Raw genomic sequence first — 14,306 nt, 5'->3', positions numbered from 1 at the left:
CTCACAAAGGCGGTGGGCGCTTACTGGCCGAGTGCGCTGCCCGTCAAGCGCTTCCACGCCGCGCTATTGAACAGGCGCCACGTCATTCAGCCCAAACCAGACGACGATTGGATTAGAAGATAGTTCGGGGAATTAGATTGGTGCGAACTCATTGAGAGGGCGGGAAGGAAAACCATTGGGTCTCCTTGTTGTCGATCGGAGGAGAAGCGCTTGCATTGGTCGTCAAGTACGGCAGGCGGGAGAATAAACTGGAATTGACGTAGAGGGCGGGAAATAAGACGGAGGGTAGGGTCTTAAAGTCCAGGACCGAGTTCTAATTGGCTAGCTTTGACTGCGCCCTCGAATGGTAGCGATCATCTCGCTATTGGAAGACCGCAGTTTGATATAAAGAGGTCCGTGATAGACGTCAAAGAGAAGCTTATCTCCTATTGGACAGGCAGCAGTGAGGAGGTAAAGTTCTTTGATTGGCAGGGAACGAAGAGCAGGGTGTGAAGGAGTTAAGGGCCCCTGGAGTGGATTTCGACCCCTTTGCAGTGCAGGAAATTGTGAGAGCTGGGAGGCACCATAGCCTCTGGGAGAACTATGTCAATAACCGCCGTCGTCGCGCCTCTTCCCATCAGACTTTTAAAACTTTGCAGAAGAGCAAAACCAACTTTCTGTTAGGGCTGCCAACCTCCAGGTGGGGCCTGGTGATCTCCCGGAATTACGATTGATCGCCGGCTGAGAGAAATCAGTTCCCCTGGAGAAAATGCCTACTTTGGAGGGTGGACTCCCTCCGCAAGCTCTCCCAAACCTCCAGGAATTTCCCGATCCAGAGTTGGTAGTCCTATTTCCCCCCCTCTCACAGATGATAATTATAACAACATTCGATTTATATCATTGCAGGTTTTTTTTAAAAAAAATGCATTTATACTTTTAAATTGCATAAGTATGGCCAACAGCATAATTTGTTGTGCTTGGCATTATCTGACAAAGTCTGCTTTAACTTGAAAGCTTCACAACCTGGAAAATCCAGATTCAGAAGTACCTTAGAGAACCAACTAGATTTCTAAGGTATACGCTTGGAAATCTAGTTGGTCTTTAAGGCACCCACCTCTTGTTCTTCTACTGCAGACCAACATAGCTACCCACCTGGAACCAACCCTGGAAAATGCTGTTGGTCTTTAATGATGCTACTGGACTCAAATTGTGTTCTACTACAGGTTAACACAGCTATCCATAAATTATTTTCTTTGTATTTCTGAAATGGGGCTCTCCTGTTTTCTTCTGAAAAAGTGTGTGTGTTAGATGCTTCCAATTTATGGCGGCCATATGTATGAAAAACCTCCAAAACATTATTAACAGCCTTGTATTGTCGAAGGCTTTCACAGCCGGAGAACGATGGTTGTGGATTTTCCAGGCTGTATAGCTGTGGTCTTTGCATTGTAGCTCCTGATGTTTCGCCAGCAGCTGTGACTGGCATCTTCAGAGGTGTAGCACCAAAAGACAGAGATCTCTCAGTGTCACAGTGTGGAAAAGATGTCGGCAGGTAATTTATACCTACTCAGGATGGTGTAGATATTGTCATGGGCTGGGCCCCACCCAAGCTGGTAGCCCAGGTACTAACACGAAGCCAAGGAATGTTCAAGAGTCACAAGCCGAGTCCAGTCTGTAGTCAGAGCCCAAGGTAAACGCCAGGGGTGTGTCCAAGATCCAAAAAGCCAAGTCCAGTCCATAGGTCAGAGCACGAGGGTATCAAGGCAAGATGCAGGCAAGAGTGGGATGCAAGGTACCAGGAAGTGGTTGCAGGTAATTGACACGTTGCTTCCACGCCTGGCAGTTGCTCCTGACTGGCTTTTATAGCCAGGCGTGATTTTCAGCCAGCTGCTGGGGCTCCATCCTGATGCTACTCATCGTCGCTCTCCAGCAGCTGGCGTTGGCTCAGGAGATGAGCACTGCGCTGTCTCTCCTGCAGTTCCAGTCTCTGGCGCTGTCTGCGGCGCTCTCTAGGCGTGGGTGACCCTGGGGGGGTGGAAGCCCCTGGCTGGGCCTCCCCTGTGGAAGTTCCTGGCTGAGCTTCCCCTGTGGTATTGGGGCTAGAGGGTGCTGGTGTCTCAGCTGCTAGCTGTGAGCTTTGATCAGCCAGCAGCTGCTGCTCCTGATTGCCGGCTTCTGCTGAGTCAGGGCTAGAGCTGGCTACACAGAACACTTGTTCTCCTGAGGAGTCCTGGCTGGCTACACGAGGCTCCTCTCCTCCAGAGGAGACCTCACTCTCAGACTGGGCCATGACACCATCCCCCCTCCCAAGGCCCCCCCTCCTCTGTGGCCCGCCTACACGTCTCACAGGCTGCCACGTACCGGGCCACATCTGATTGCACCCGGGGCCACCAGAAGTCACGGGTCAAGAGATGGGTTGTCTTGTGGCAACCGAAGTGCCCAGCGGGTCTGGAATCATGGACCAGTTGCAGGACTTTCATTCGCAGCGAGCCAGGTGATACATAAACCCGGCCTCGGTGGGTCAGTAGCCCCTCTTCCTCTGCAAAGCCATCTGCCTGGAGCTGGTGCAGCTCCCGGACCTTCTGGACGTATTTCTGGGCAACTGGGTCCAGTACCTGTTGAGCCTGTATCTCCTCAACCAGCCCCTGGGAAGGTTGCGTGGCAGCGAAAGTTTCGGGAGCCAGGATAGTAGTTAGAGGCTCTTCCCAGCCCGGGGATGAGTTGTACTCCGGTTTCCGGGACAGAGCATTGGCTTTCTTATTCTGGGAACTGGGGACATACGTGATCCTGAAGTCAAAGCGGGAGAAAAACAACGACCAGCGGATCTGTCTCTGGTTGAGGCGGCGGGCGGTTTGGAGATGTTCAAGGTTCCGGTGATCAGTGAGCACTCGGACAGGGTGTTGAGCCCCCTCCAGATGGTGCCGCCAAACCTCGAAGGCTGCCTTTATTGCCAGCAGCTCCCGCTCCCAGATGGTATAGTTCCTTTCTGCGGGGGTAAGCTGGCGAGAGTAGTAGGCACAGGGTTGGGGGATGCTGGAGGAGGTTGCGCGTTGTGAGAGCACCGCTCCAATGGCAGTGCTGGAGGCATCCGCCTCAACTGTGAAGGGTAGCTGGGGATCTGGGTATCGGAGTACCGGTTGTGTGACGAAGCGTGCCTTCAAGGTCTGGAATGCCTCATTGGCTTCCGGTGTCCAATGGAAGGATTCTCGAGGCCGGAGAAGCCGGGTAAGGGGAACAGCTATGGATGCAAACTGGGGGATGAACTGCCGATAATAGTTGGCAAACCCCAGAAATCGTTGCACATCCTTCCGTGAGCGGGGGGCTTGCCAGGTCTGTACAGCTTCAACCTTAGCTGGGTCCATTTGGATGCCTCAGGGTGAGATCACATGGCCAAGGAATTCTACGGCAGACAGGTGGAAAGCACATTTTTCCAGCTTGGCAAACAGGCCATGCTGCCGGAGTCTTTGCAGCACCATGCGCACGTGCTGGGGGTGTTGAGCCGGGTTCTGGGAATAAATTAATATATCATCCAGGTAAATGATGACGAACTGATCAAGCAGGTCACGAAAGATGTCATTCATAAACCTCTGAAACACCGAGGGCGCATTAGTCAGGCCAAAGGGCATTACCATGTACTCGTATTGTCCATACCTGGTACTAAAGGCAGTTTTCCACTCATCGCCTTCCCGGATGCGCACCAGGTTGTAGGCTCCCCGAAGATCCAGCTTGGTATAGATCTGGGCTCCCTTAACTTGCTCCAGGAGGTCGGAGATCAGCGGCAGTGGATACCGGTCTCGGACAGAGATTTTGTTCAGGGCCCGGTAGTCATTGCAGAGCCGGAGTTCTCCACTTTTCTTTTTAACAAAGAGGACTGGGGCAGAGGTGGGCGAGGTAGAGGGGCGGATGAACCCTCGATGCAGATTGGTTGCGAGGAAGTCCTGGAGTGCGGCCAGCTCAGGCTCTGATAACGAGTACAGGCGTCCCACTGGCAGGGGGGCGCCGGGGATTAAGTCAATAGCGCAATCATACGGCCGATGCGGGGGGAGTTGGTCTGCCCCTTTTGCCTCAAACACATCTGCAAAATCTGCATATATCTCCGGTAGTGCAGAGGCCCCTTGTGCAGCGGCTGCAATTGGACCCATGTGTTTATTTTCATGTGGGCAGGGCGTCCGGAAGCGAAGGTCTTGCTGGCCCCACCGAATAACCGGATCATGGCAACAGAGCCAGGAGAGCCCCAGGACCAGCGGAAAGTGGGGGATGCCCACAACATCAAAGCAGAGCTGCTCATGGTGATGCTGGATCTGCAAGAGAAGGTCCTGGGTTTCCTTGACCACTGGCCCAGAATGCAGAGGCCGCCCATCAATGGCCTCCACTACGGTGGGGGTCTTCTTTGCCCCCAAGGGAATCCTGTGCTGTGCGGCAAACTTGACATCCATGAAGCAGCGGGATGCCCCTGAATCTACCATTGTCACAACAGAGAATCTCCCGTGTGGTATTATGTCTTCACAATTGTTTTAATAAAGGATATATTAATTGAGTACTGTTTCACAAATTTGTTTATACAGAGTAAGGGATGTAATAAACAATTTGTATATTCTTTTGTTTCTCTTGACACAACCATATACTACACCATATATTGCAACCTCCCTAGACCTCAATTATACAGGCATCTTATGCGTTCTAAAAACAATTCATTAAAGTGTCCCGTGCTCAAAGTGCTATCATAGATGTTATTAAAGTGCAATTGCTTTTGGCATCTTATGACACTATTTCTCATATAGAACTCAATTTGCCTTGCATACAGGTACAATACAGGTACAGTATAAGGGTAATTCCAGACACTGTGAATGTCACAGATCAAAAGGACCTATAATCATAGGTTCACGTAGTTGGTTCTGTGACTGCATTCTCTAACGGACGGTCCAGATCCTTGTAAGGTCCGTTTCCAAGCTTCTTTCTCAAAGAGCACAGATGCTGGAAAATACACATAACAATATAATACATTCCCAAATTTTAAAACATACATTAGTATATTCATATTGCAATATACTCACTCAAAGATTCATCATAGTTAACCTTCCATATCCCTCTTGTTGTACACCTGAATCTACCATGGCATACACAAATAGGCATCGGCCGTCAGGCAGGCACAGCTTTACAGGCACCAGGAATGGTTCGGGATGGTCACAGGAGGCATTGGCTGTTCCAACAAGTTGTTTAGCAGGAGCCCGCTCCAGAGCTATAGCTGGGGCCCTCCTTTTTGCAGGGCAGTCATTGGCGTAACGGCCCACCCCACCACAGTACCAGCAGAAGTTGTGGGTGTGACGCCGCTCCTTCTTCTCAGGAGGCAAATGGGTACAAGGCATGCTCGAGGGTGCTGGTTCTGCTGCCTTGGCAGGTGAGGCCTGGGGCGGAGGACAGCTTAGCACACGGGCTTGTCTCCGGTTCTCTAGCCGCCCATTGATTTGCAAGCATAGGAGAATGAGCTCTTGTAGTTCTCTCAGTCGTTCGGATCGGGCCACTTCATCCAATACCTCCTCAGATAGGCCCTCCAGGTACTGTTCGGCGAGGGCAGCTTTGTTCCAGCCCAGGTCCTGGGCCAGTAACTGGAATTCAGTGGTGTATTGGGCCACAGTTCCATTCCCCTGGGTGAGGGCACGTATTCTTTGGTTTGCTTTGATGGCCTTCAGGGGGTTCGCAAAGGCGGCAGAAATGTGGGCCACAAAGTTTGGGAAATCCCCTAGCAGTGGGGATTTGGCCAGTAACAAGGGTGTGGCCCGTCTTGCCACCTGCCCCTTTAACAAGCTGAGGATTAAAGCCAACCTTGCTTTTATCTGTGGGAAAGTCTCTGGCCCGGAGTTCAATATACAGCTGGCAGCAGGCAAGAAACACTGGGAATTCCTCCACGTTGCCCTCAAAACTGTCAGGAAGCTTCACTGGGCATTTAGCAGGCGGCAGTGCAGCAGGGGCAGCAAGTAGGGTGGCAATCTGCTGCTGCAAAGTCACCAGTGCTTGAGTCAATTGCAGTACCTGGTCCTGCAGCAGAGCCAGGCTCCCCAGGGTGGGCATCGCCGTGTCCATGCTGGGAAGTTTTGTGGTGGAAGCAATCTGTCATGGGCTGGGCCCGCCCAAGCTGGTAGCCCAGGTACTAACACGAAGCCAAGGAGTGTTCAACAGTCACAAGCCAAGTCCAGTCTGTAATCAGAGCCCAAGGTAAACGCCAGGTGTGTGTCCAAGATCCAAAAAGCCAAGTCCAGTCCATAGGTCAGAGCATGAGGGTATCAAGGCAAGGTGCAAGCAAGAGTGGGATGCAAGGTACCAGGAAGTGGTTGCAGGTAATTGACACTTTTCTTCCACGCCTGGCAGTTGCTCCTGACTGGCTTTTATAGCCAGGCGTGATTTTCAGCCAGCTGCTGGGGCTCCATCCTGATGCTACTCATCGTCGCTCTCCAGCAGCTGGCGTTGGCTCAGGAGATGAGCACTGCGCCGTCTCTCCTGCAGTTCCAGTCTCTGGCGCTGTCTGCGGCGCTCTCTAGGCGTGGGTGACCCTGGGGGGGTGGAAGCCCCTGGCTGGGCTTCCCCTGTGGTGCTGGCAGTCCCTGACTGAGCCTCCCCTGTGGAAGTTCCTGGCTGAGCTTCCCCTGTGGTATTGGGGCTAGAGGGTGCTGGTGTCTCAGCTGCTAGCTGTGAGCTTTGATCAGCCAGCAGCTGCTGCTCCTGATTGCCGGCTTCTGCTGAGTCAGGGCTAGGGCTGGCTACACAGCCTGAGGAGTCCTGGCTGGCTACACGAGGCTCCTCTCCTCCAGAGGAGACCTCACTCTCAGACTGGGCCATGACAGATATTACCTGCTGACATCTTTTCCACACTGTGACACTGAGAGATCTGTCTTTTGGTGCTACACCTCTGAAGATGCCAGTCACAGCTGCTCATGAAACATCAGGAACTACAATGCCAAGACCACGGCTATACAGCCCGGAAAATCCACAACAACCATTAACAGCCTTGCTCACATCTAGCAAACTGGAGGCTGTGGCTTCCTTTATTGAGTAATGCCATATCCTTTTGTGTCTTCCTCTTTTTCTACTGGCTTCCATCTTTCCTAGCATTATTGACTTTTCCAGTGAGTCTTGTCTCCTCATGTTGTGACCAAACTACAAGAGTCTCTATTTCATTATTTTAGCTTCGAGGGAAAATGCAGGGTTGATGTGATCTAGAACCCACTTACTTGTCTTTTTGCCATCCGTGGTATCTGTAAAACCATGTACTTAGCATAGAATTTATAACTAGTATGAATAAGGAAAATTATTAAACTTGAGAAAAAAGTTAAAACTTCCCCCCTGCTCCTCCCCAATCCTGTGGTGAAATACAGCTGATGCTGCATGATAGCCTCTGATGACATCTTGCAATTTGTTTAAATAAATAAAATTGTATATTAGATGGATGGTATATGATGGCATAAGTGCATCACCCTTTAACCCACTTTTCTGGAACGAGTCATTCGCTTATACATATGTACACAGCTTGCCCAACAACAAGTATTAGAACAACAGGCAGGCCTTGCAGTTTCAAATGTGTGTTTAATCAGGTGTGCAGCAACAGCTTCAAATTTAGAAAAAAAATAATTTAGAAAAAAATGAGGAAAGGTAATAGAGGCCATGTAATAGCAGGAAAGTATTGCAGAAGGTTCAGGCAGGTGGAGCTGAGATAGAAGCCAAAGAGAAGAGATCAGTCTTGGTCAAAAGTTGTTAGGAAGGTGAGGCCAGAAGGGAGGGTAACTAATGCTGGCAGGGAAACTTCCTTGCTAGAGGTGAAAATAACATTCTGATAGTCCACACTGGTTATGCTGTGCTACATCTGGGAAAAAGTAGGTACAAGATGAGGAATGGAGGATAGGTCTATCCACTAGTTACTAGCCCTGCTAAGGTGAAAGGACACTCTGGGTTTAAAGGCAAAATACCTTTGATTTTCAGATGCAGCCATTAGCAGTGGAGGACTCTGTCATCTTCTCAATGACCTCTGAGTGGCCACTGTTAGAAACAGGATGTGTTGAACTAGATGAACCTTTGGTCTGATCCAGCATGAGGCAAGCAACAGACTGGGACAAAGTGTCAGCAGAATAAGTTAGTAGCAGTTTTTTCATCCTCATAGCAACATAGCAGAAACAGAGAGGAAGACTATACTTAGGAATCTCAGTAAACCAGCGGACCCAAACATTTGACAGTACACCAAGGAATCCCTGATTTGTTAAAGGAACGTGTCATACCCAACCATTGGGGAGTAAAATACCACAGTTTAATATCAATCTCCATGTTAAATAGCATTTTCTTTTCAAGTTTGGTTTTCTCAGACAATAAATTCCAGCTTATAGCAATTAAAAACCACAAAGATATTAGCAGCCTGGGAAGGAAACTTTTTGGCACCCAAATTAGCAGGGTTGTGGTTGACCTGAAAAGCCAAGATATCTGGCTGTATGCTTGTACTGGCACAAGCAACAACAACAAAAAGCCTCACCACCACCAAAACCCTCACACAAATCTCACCACCACAGGGGTTCACTCAGCCTCATCCATACACCCCAAGGGCAGCCATACAGGTTGCACTCCTCTTTCCAAGCCGCCAATGCCCACCTCGGTCACAGCACCACAGCAGTCATTCAACCCACATGCTCAGTGAAATCCTAAGAAGAGTTACTCCAGTCTAAGCCCATTGAAATCAATGGGCTTAGACTGGAGTAAATATTTAGGATTTCACATGTAGCCATTAGGACAACTTGTGGATCATCAAGCTAAATGCAGCCCACTCTACCCGCCCCGCCCCCCCGGCTGCGCCTTCTCCATTCAAACTGCCTAGAGAGGCCTTGAAAGACAGGGAGCCTTGCCCTTGAGGGCCACAAGACACACGTGAGGGGTGGGTTGGGCTCAATGGGTTACACATCTGCAGGCCTACATCAGGGGAACGTCTATGTTACAAAAATGTAAACTCTTAAAACCGGTTTCACTGTCCCTCTCAAGAACCCCAGGAATTGAACTTTTAGGAAAGAGCTGGATTTTTTTTAGAAATCCCCAGCTCTGTCAGAGAGCTTGGTTGGAAGCCACAACATCTATAGCCTACGGCTTGCTCCTGGATTTTCAAACCTGAGAGATGAGTTTGGGCACCATGCTGCCGACACACTTTGTGGACCATGTGCTGAATATTCTTGGTTGGTTCCCCACCCACCTCAGGTTCCATCTGCACTCTGGAGGCAGCTATTCCTCCTACTCAGCCATTTGGCAAGTGTACTGGCTCAATCATGCACATGTATACAAATCAAGCACCCACACATACTCCCTCCTGCTATAGCTATCCAGTTTGCCCATTTCTGGGCCTGACCTGTTCATGCATTCATACGTCCAGCCTCAAAACAACATATTCCCTGCCTCCAAGGAGGACAGGTCAGAATTCAAAGTGCCCTGAAAGACATTTACATTAAAGCTCAAGTGCTAAGCATGTGGTGCCCAACTGCACCCTTGGCGAATGATTGTCTTCAACACTGGAGGCTAGACTAGGTCGTCCTGCCTACACAGCATCACGATGGACAACTTCTAAGGGTTAAAAGGAAGGGAAAGGGACCAGGAAAGCATTCAAGCAGGCACATAACGTCAGCCAAGAGCGACTGCCACACTCCTCAGACTGACTAGTGGTCAAATTATTGCAAAACATCTCAGGAGATGCTGGCCCAAATCAGGGAAGAGGAGCCTCCCATCCTAGTGCACAGCAAGATCTCAGGAAGACTAGAGAAAAGAATGTTTGGGAGCCCAGCCAGTGTTATGTCCAGTGTATATGGCAGCAGTGCAGAGTGGCCGGGGGAGGACTGGGAAAGCCCTCCACGCACGCACACTCCGCTCCATTCCAGTGGTTCCCACAGTGCTTGGCAGACACAGGTCGCAGCCAGCCAGCCGTCTTCGTGACAGTCTGCCCCAAGGCCAGGCACGTTCAGGAGGAGCAAAGCTTTGCAGAAGGTGCTCAGAAGCTGCTTTCGTGACCTGTCAGGATGTAGAGGTTACTGTGCGCTGCGGGGTTGTCTGTGGGTGTGCTCTCCAGGATGATGTCTCTGCCAGGGACGAGAAAGAGGCAGGAGGAACAGTAAGCAGCACAGCACTTGAAAGGGCATGTGCCCGACAGACGGCCCAAACAAGCATCCAGATCACAGCTGCCCACATCCACAGTCGATGCCTCAGCACAAGCCCAGAGCATAGGCAGCATCCTGGGAAGTTGCAAGAACGTTGCTTCCCGCATAAAAATTGCACACAGCGTGCCTAACAAATTGCACGCAGCAAAAAGCCGTACCTGTGGGCTCCTAAGACCTGGAACACCCGGGATTCGTCGGTTACCTCCTGCGTCACCTATTTGGATTGAAGAAACAGGTCAGCTGGAAATCCTTGTTACTGAGGCTCTGTCTACCTAAACAGCTCTTCTTGCCCACTTGTAACACTAACTCTTGGCCCATTTTCCTTGAGAGAGGATTCCAGGAAAGGAAGAGGCAGAATATGGACTTCTCTTTAAAAATGACTTCTTCTGCCTCTGTTTCGTCATATTTATGATGCGGAGTAGGGCCTAATCTACTCTCAGTAGTGGGCCAAGAGGGTCTCTACGTTAGAAAACAAAGCAGAGGGAGATTTCTATGATATTTGCCCAGAATTTCACTAAGCATGATCCTCCTTGCGGAAAGCATACTAACTAGCAGTTGGCTAGCTGGACTAGATGGACTGCTAGTCTGGACCAGAAGGGCACCTCTTATGTTCCTCAAATAGACAGTACACACGGCATTTGGAATAACGTCTTCCCAATACTGTTTGATCAATATTTTCTCCTATAATGTCATGTAGAATGGTTTTAGACATTCCCGTCATCAGGGGTCATTTAGTAGAAAAAGATCTGGAGGAACTCATTGGCATAACTCATTAGCATATGCCACACCTCTTGCCATCACCGGAAGTGTCATTAGCATAACTGATTTGCATATGCCACACACCCTGACATCACCTATCCTGGCTGTTTTGGACCCAATCCTGGCCATTCAGGGCAGAAATTGGGCCCAGAATGGCAAAAGGGGCTGAAAATGGCCCAAAAGGGGCCCAAAATGGTCAGGATCGGGCCGCTGCTGAGTGGGAGAGTAATCCACCACCCATCAGAAGCCCAATCCGGGCCATTTTGGCCCCAATCAAGGCTGAAACGGGCCCAAAATGGCCGAGAGTCAGGTGGGTGGGGCCACCTGACATGGGACCTCTTTGGGGAACTGCCGGCACTGTGTTCTGGCGCGTTCCCCCTCAAAATGAGCCCTGCCCATAATTAAAACAGAGACTGGTGCCAAGAGGCACCTATATCCCACCCCATCTCAGCTTGACTCACCTCACCAGACTCCAGGCTTCGGCCTTGCATGCCATGTTTCCAGAAGGCCAAAACACTGTCTTGAAGGCACACTGCAACAAAGTGAAGAGGATGAGGGAAAGGAAATACAAGGCTGTTTATAAAAAAAAATATCCCAAAGTATCACGTACTCAACCTTTAGCTCAAAAAGAGTCCTCTAACCTAAGACTCCACCCTCTTGTGTTTTTGTTGTGCAAGCACAGAGTTCAACCACCACCTTCCAACTTTCCTTCAAAGCAAGAAGATGTACAAGTTTCTAGCCCTTGTGAAATGCAGAAATAAACTTGGCAAATGAGTGGGCAATGTCTTGCAAAACCTCAGAAGCCAGAGAGAGCTGAGCAGGATGCATATATAGTGGCCGGCAGTAAGGGAGTCGCAATGTTAGCAGGGAAGCCGAGTTTTAAAAGAGATCGGAAAGCTTTGTCAATTTCCCCTCTCTACAGAGCCAGGGAGATCCTTTGGGAGGCAAAGAGGAAATTAACAAACTCTCTGAACAGATCTCCCTGGCTCTGTAGAGAGGGGAAATTGACAAAGCCTTCTGATCTCTTTCAAAACTCAGCTTCCCTGCTAACACTGCAACTCCCTTCACATTCTCTTTCCTTGTGTAATTCATCTCTTGTAGCTTGGCTCTCAGACAAGGATTGGGGTGATATCCCGGGGGGGGCGGTATTCCAGGGTGGGGGATGCCTGGAGGACCACTCACCACCACTCACCAGTTCCACAAGGAACCCTCCCCTCCAGCCACTAACCCAACATACCAATGGTCTCAATAGGGAAATTGAAGGTGAGTTCAGGAGCAAGGCCTCCCCGAGGAGCACCACGTAGATTCACTACCCGCACGCAGCCTAAAGCAAGAACAACAAAATTGACTAATTGATCTGGAGACTGCTGGAAGGGCGGTAGAGAGGAAAGGAAGAGAGGTGAGTCAAAACGAGAGAGGACTTACGCTCAAAACACACCAGGACAGTGTCTCGATCCATCTGAGTCACATGATTGGCCATGACAAGGGGCCGGCCTGCAACAAGACAAGAGAAGGGCTAAGGGATGGGGGGGGTGTGCTGAACCCAGAAACTCACAGGTCTAAAATCACATCACCCAGAGGGACAAACAGCTCTTGCACAATTTTGTAGTTAACTGCATGTGAACAAGGGGTTCTTTGTGGCTCTGCAGTAACTTGTTTTTCCCCCACCCCTAACCTAAACCTCATTTAGCACATCTGTGGTCCCAAACAAGACATCCCTTGACAGAGTTTGAGCAGCTGGGTGTTCATTTAGATTAAGCTGAGACCCCTGTACAGTTGCCAACTCTGGGTTTGTAAATTTCTGACGATTTCAAGGTGCAGCCTGGGAAGGATGGGAAATAATGTCACAGAGTCCACCCTCCAAATTGCCATTTTCTCCAGGGGAACCAATCTCTGAAGATCAGTTGTAAATTCAGGCCCTACTTGGAGATTGGCAACCTTAATCCCCCAGGTAAACCAGTGAACCAAGTAGAGATTTGAATCTGGTTCCTCCATAAGCAAGCTAAACATGTTGGCTCTCATGACCTCACTCACATAAATTTAATTTTTTAAAAAACTTTTATTTTATTAGAACAACACACACAATCCAGAATGTAACTGATTCCACATCATTCTCACTTCTATGGTAGGTACAGCACCTAACAGACTGTTTGTGGTAGATTACATTCAGCAGCGGTTTTTAAAGTCTGCACTGTTCCTGTCTTACCAGAAGGGCTTGAGGTGCTGAGGCCGGTGCTGAGAGAGAGCGTGCTGAAATGCAACTCTGCTCTTGGTTGGTCGCTGCCAGTGACCCCCAAGCATACCTGCGGGTAGTCCTCCGTCTCTACCACCAGCAGCTCAAACAAGCTCAAGGGAGCTGGCAGCACCACGGGGACATGCTGGGGGAAGAAAGAACAACACAGGCCGATTGCAAAGGGTACAGCTACAAAGACGCCCCATATGCCAGAACTTCAGCAGTGCTCAGAAGGAAAGCAGTGTTCCATCCAGCACCTGTTTGTGGCTACAAAGCTTACTTTCAGTAGCATGAACTTCTGCAAGGGCTCGTACCACTGCAGGAGGGCAAGGCTGGAGGGAAGTGCAGCACACAGGAATGTGCTCCCAGAGTAGGGATTACGGACTGAAATAGAGACAACATTGTCAGCTTCCTACCTGACTGCAAGGCAAAGAAAATGGGAGGGTGTATCAAACACTGGAGAACCACCCCAAAAGTTGCATTAGAGAAAATTACTTAAATAGAAAAATCGTTTTAATTAACAATTCTTCTCTAACCCCTAATGCACTTTAATAACCTATATGGGTTTGATTGTTCTAATTTCCCCCCACCTCACTGATGATTGTCAAAACAGTTTAAGGATTTTTCCCTTTCACAAAATAATATTGTTAATTAAAACTATTTTCCTATGACATCTTTTTGGCTTCATTTTTGCTTTGGTCATTTTGCCCTGCCCCTTGTGGCCTGAAACCCAAGATACTACCTCTTTGCTTATGCGCCTTCTGAACACATTAAGCTTCCTTATACTGAGTCAGTGCACCAAAACGGTACACAAAAGGGCCCTAAAACAATGGAAGTGAAAATCCCAAGCATATTCTTACAATCGTCTATTATACAAAATCCTCATATGCAATACACAGCTAAATATACAAAACAGTAATGATCAATTAATGAGTTCCTCAGGCTCAAGATTCACTCTGAATCCTTTAGAATCCTTCTTCATACTTAAGGGTTTATTGTCAAACAACCATCTCATTAATTCAGATGAAGAAATCAATTGTTTACATGGCAATCATGACACCATATAAAAAAGTAGCTGCAACTTCTTAATGACCTAAAATATGAAGAAGTTTAATATTATTAATGGCTCTATTACACATGTAAAATTTATCCCCAGGGAAGGAAGGAAT

At 49.1% G+C, this 14,306-nt stretch overlaps 1 protein-coding gene across 1 annotated transcript in view; it reads right to left on the bottom strand.

The window, feature by feature from the left end:
* Positions 1–8,247: 8,247 nt before the first annotated feature.
* MAP4K2 (mitogen-activated protein kinase kinase kinase kinase 2) overlaps positions 8,248–14,306 on the bottom strand; it is a 47,272-nt gene continuing 41,213 nt past the window's right edge. The window contains exons 26-32 of the mRNA XM_054990567.1: positions 13,418–13,521; positions 13,111–13,282; positions 12,330–12,398; positions 12,142–12,228; positions 11,366–11,436; positions 10,304–10,359; positions 8,248–10,067 (exon numbers count right to left, since the gene is read on the bottom strand). Of these exons, the coding sequence (XP_054846542.1) occupies positions 9,980–10,067; positions 10,304–10,359; positions 11,366–11,436; positions 12,142–12,228; positions 12,330–12,398; positions 13,111–13,282; positions 13,418–13,521 (647 nt within the window). The 3' untranslated portion in view covers positions 8,248–9,979. The remainder of the gene's footprint in view (positions 10,068–10,303; positions 10,360–11,365; positions 11,437–12,141; positions 12,229–12,329; positions 12,399–13,110; positions 13,283–13,417; positions 13,522–14,306) is intronic.

This window comes from Eublepharis macularius, chromosome 1, assembly GCF_028583425.1.
Source record: "Eublepharis macularius isolate TG4126 chromosome 1, MPM_Emac_v1.0, whole genome shotgun sequence".
In the NCBI taxonomy this organism is placed as follows: domain Eukaryota; kingdom Metazoa; phylum Chordata; class Lepidosauria; order Squamata; family Eublepharidae; genus Eublepharis; species Eublepharis macularius.
Note: the sequence above shows the minus strand (reverse complement) of the source record. Positions and strands in the feature narration are given on the sequence as shown.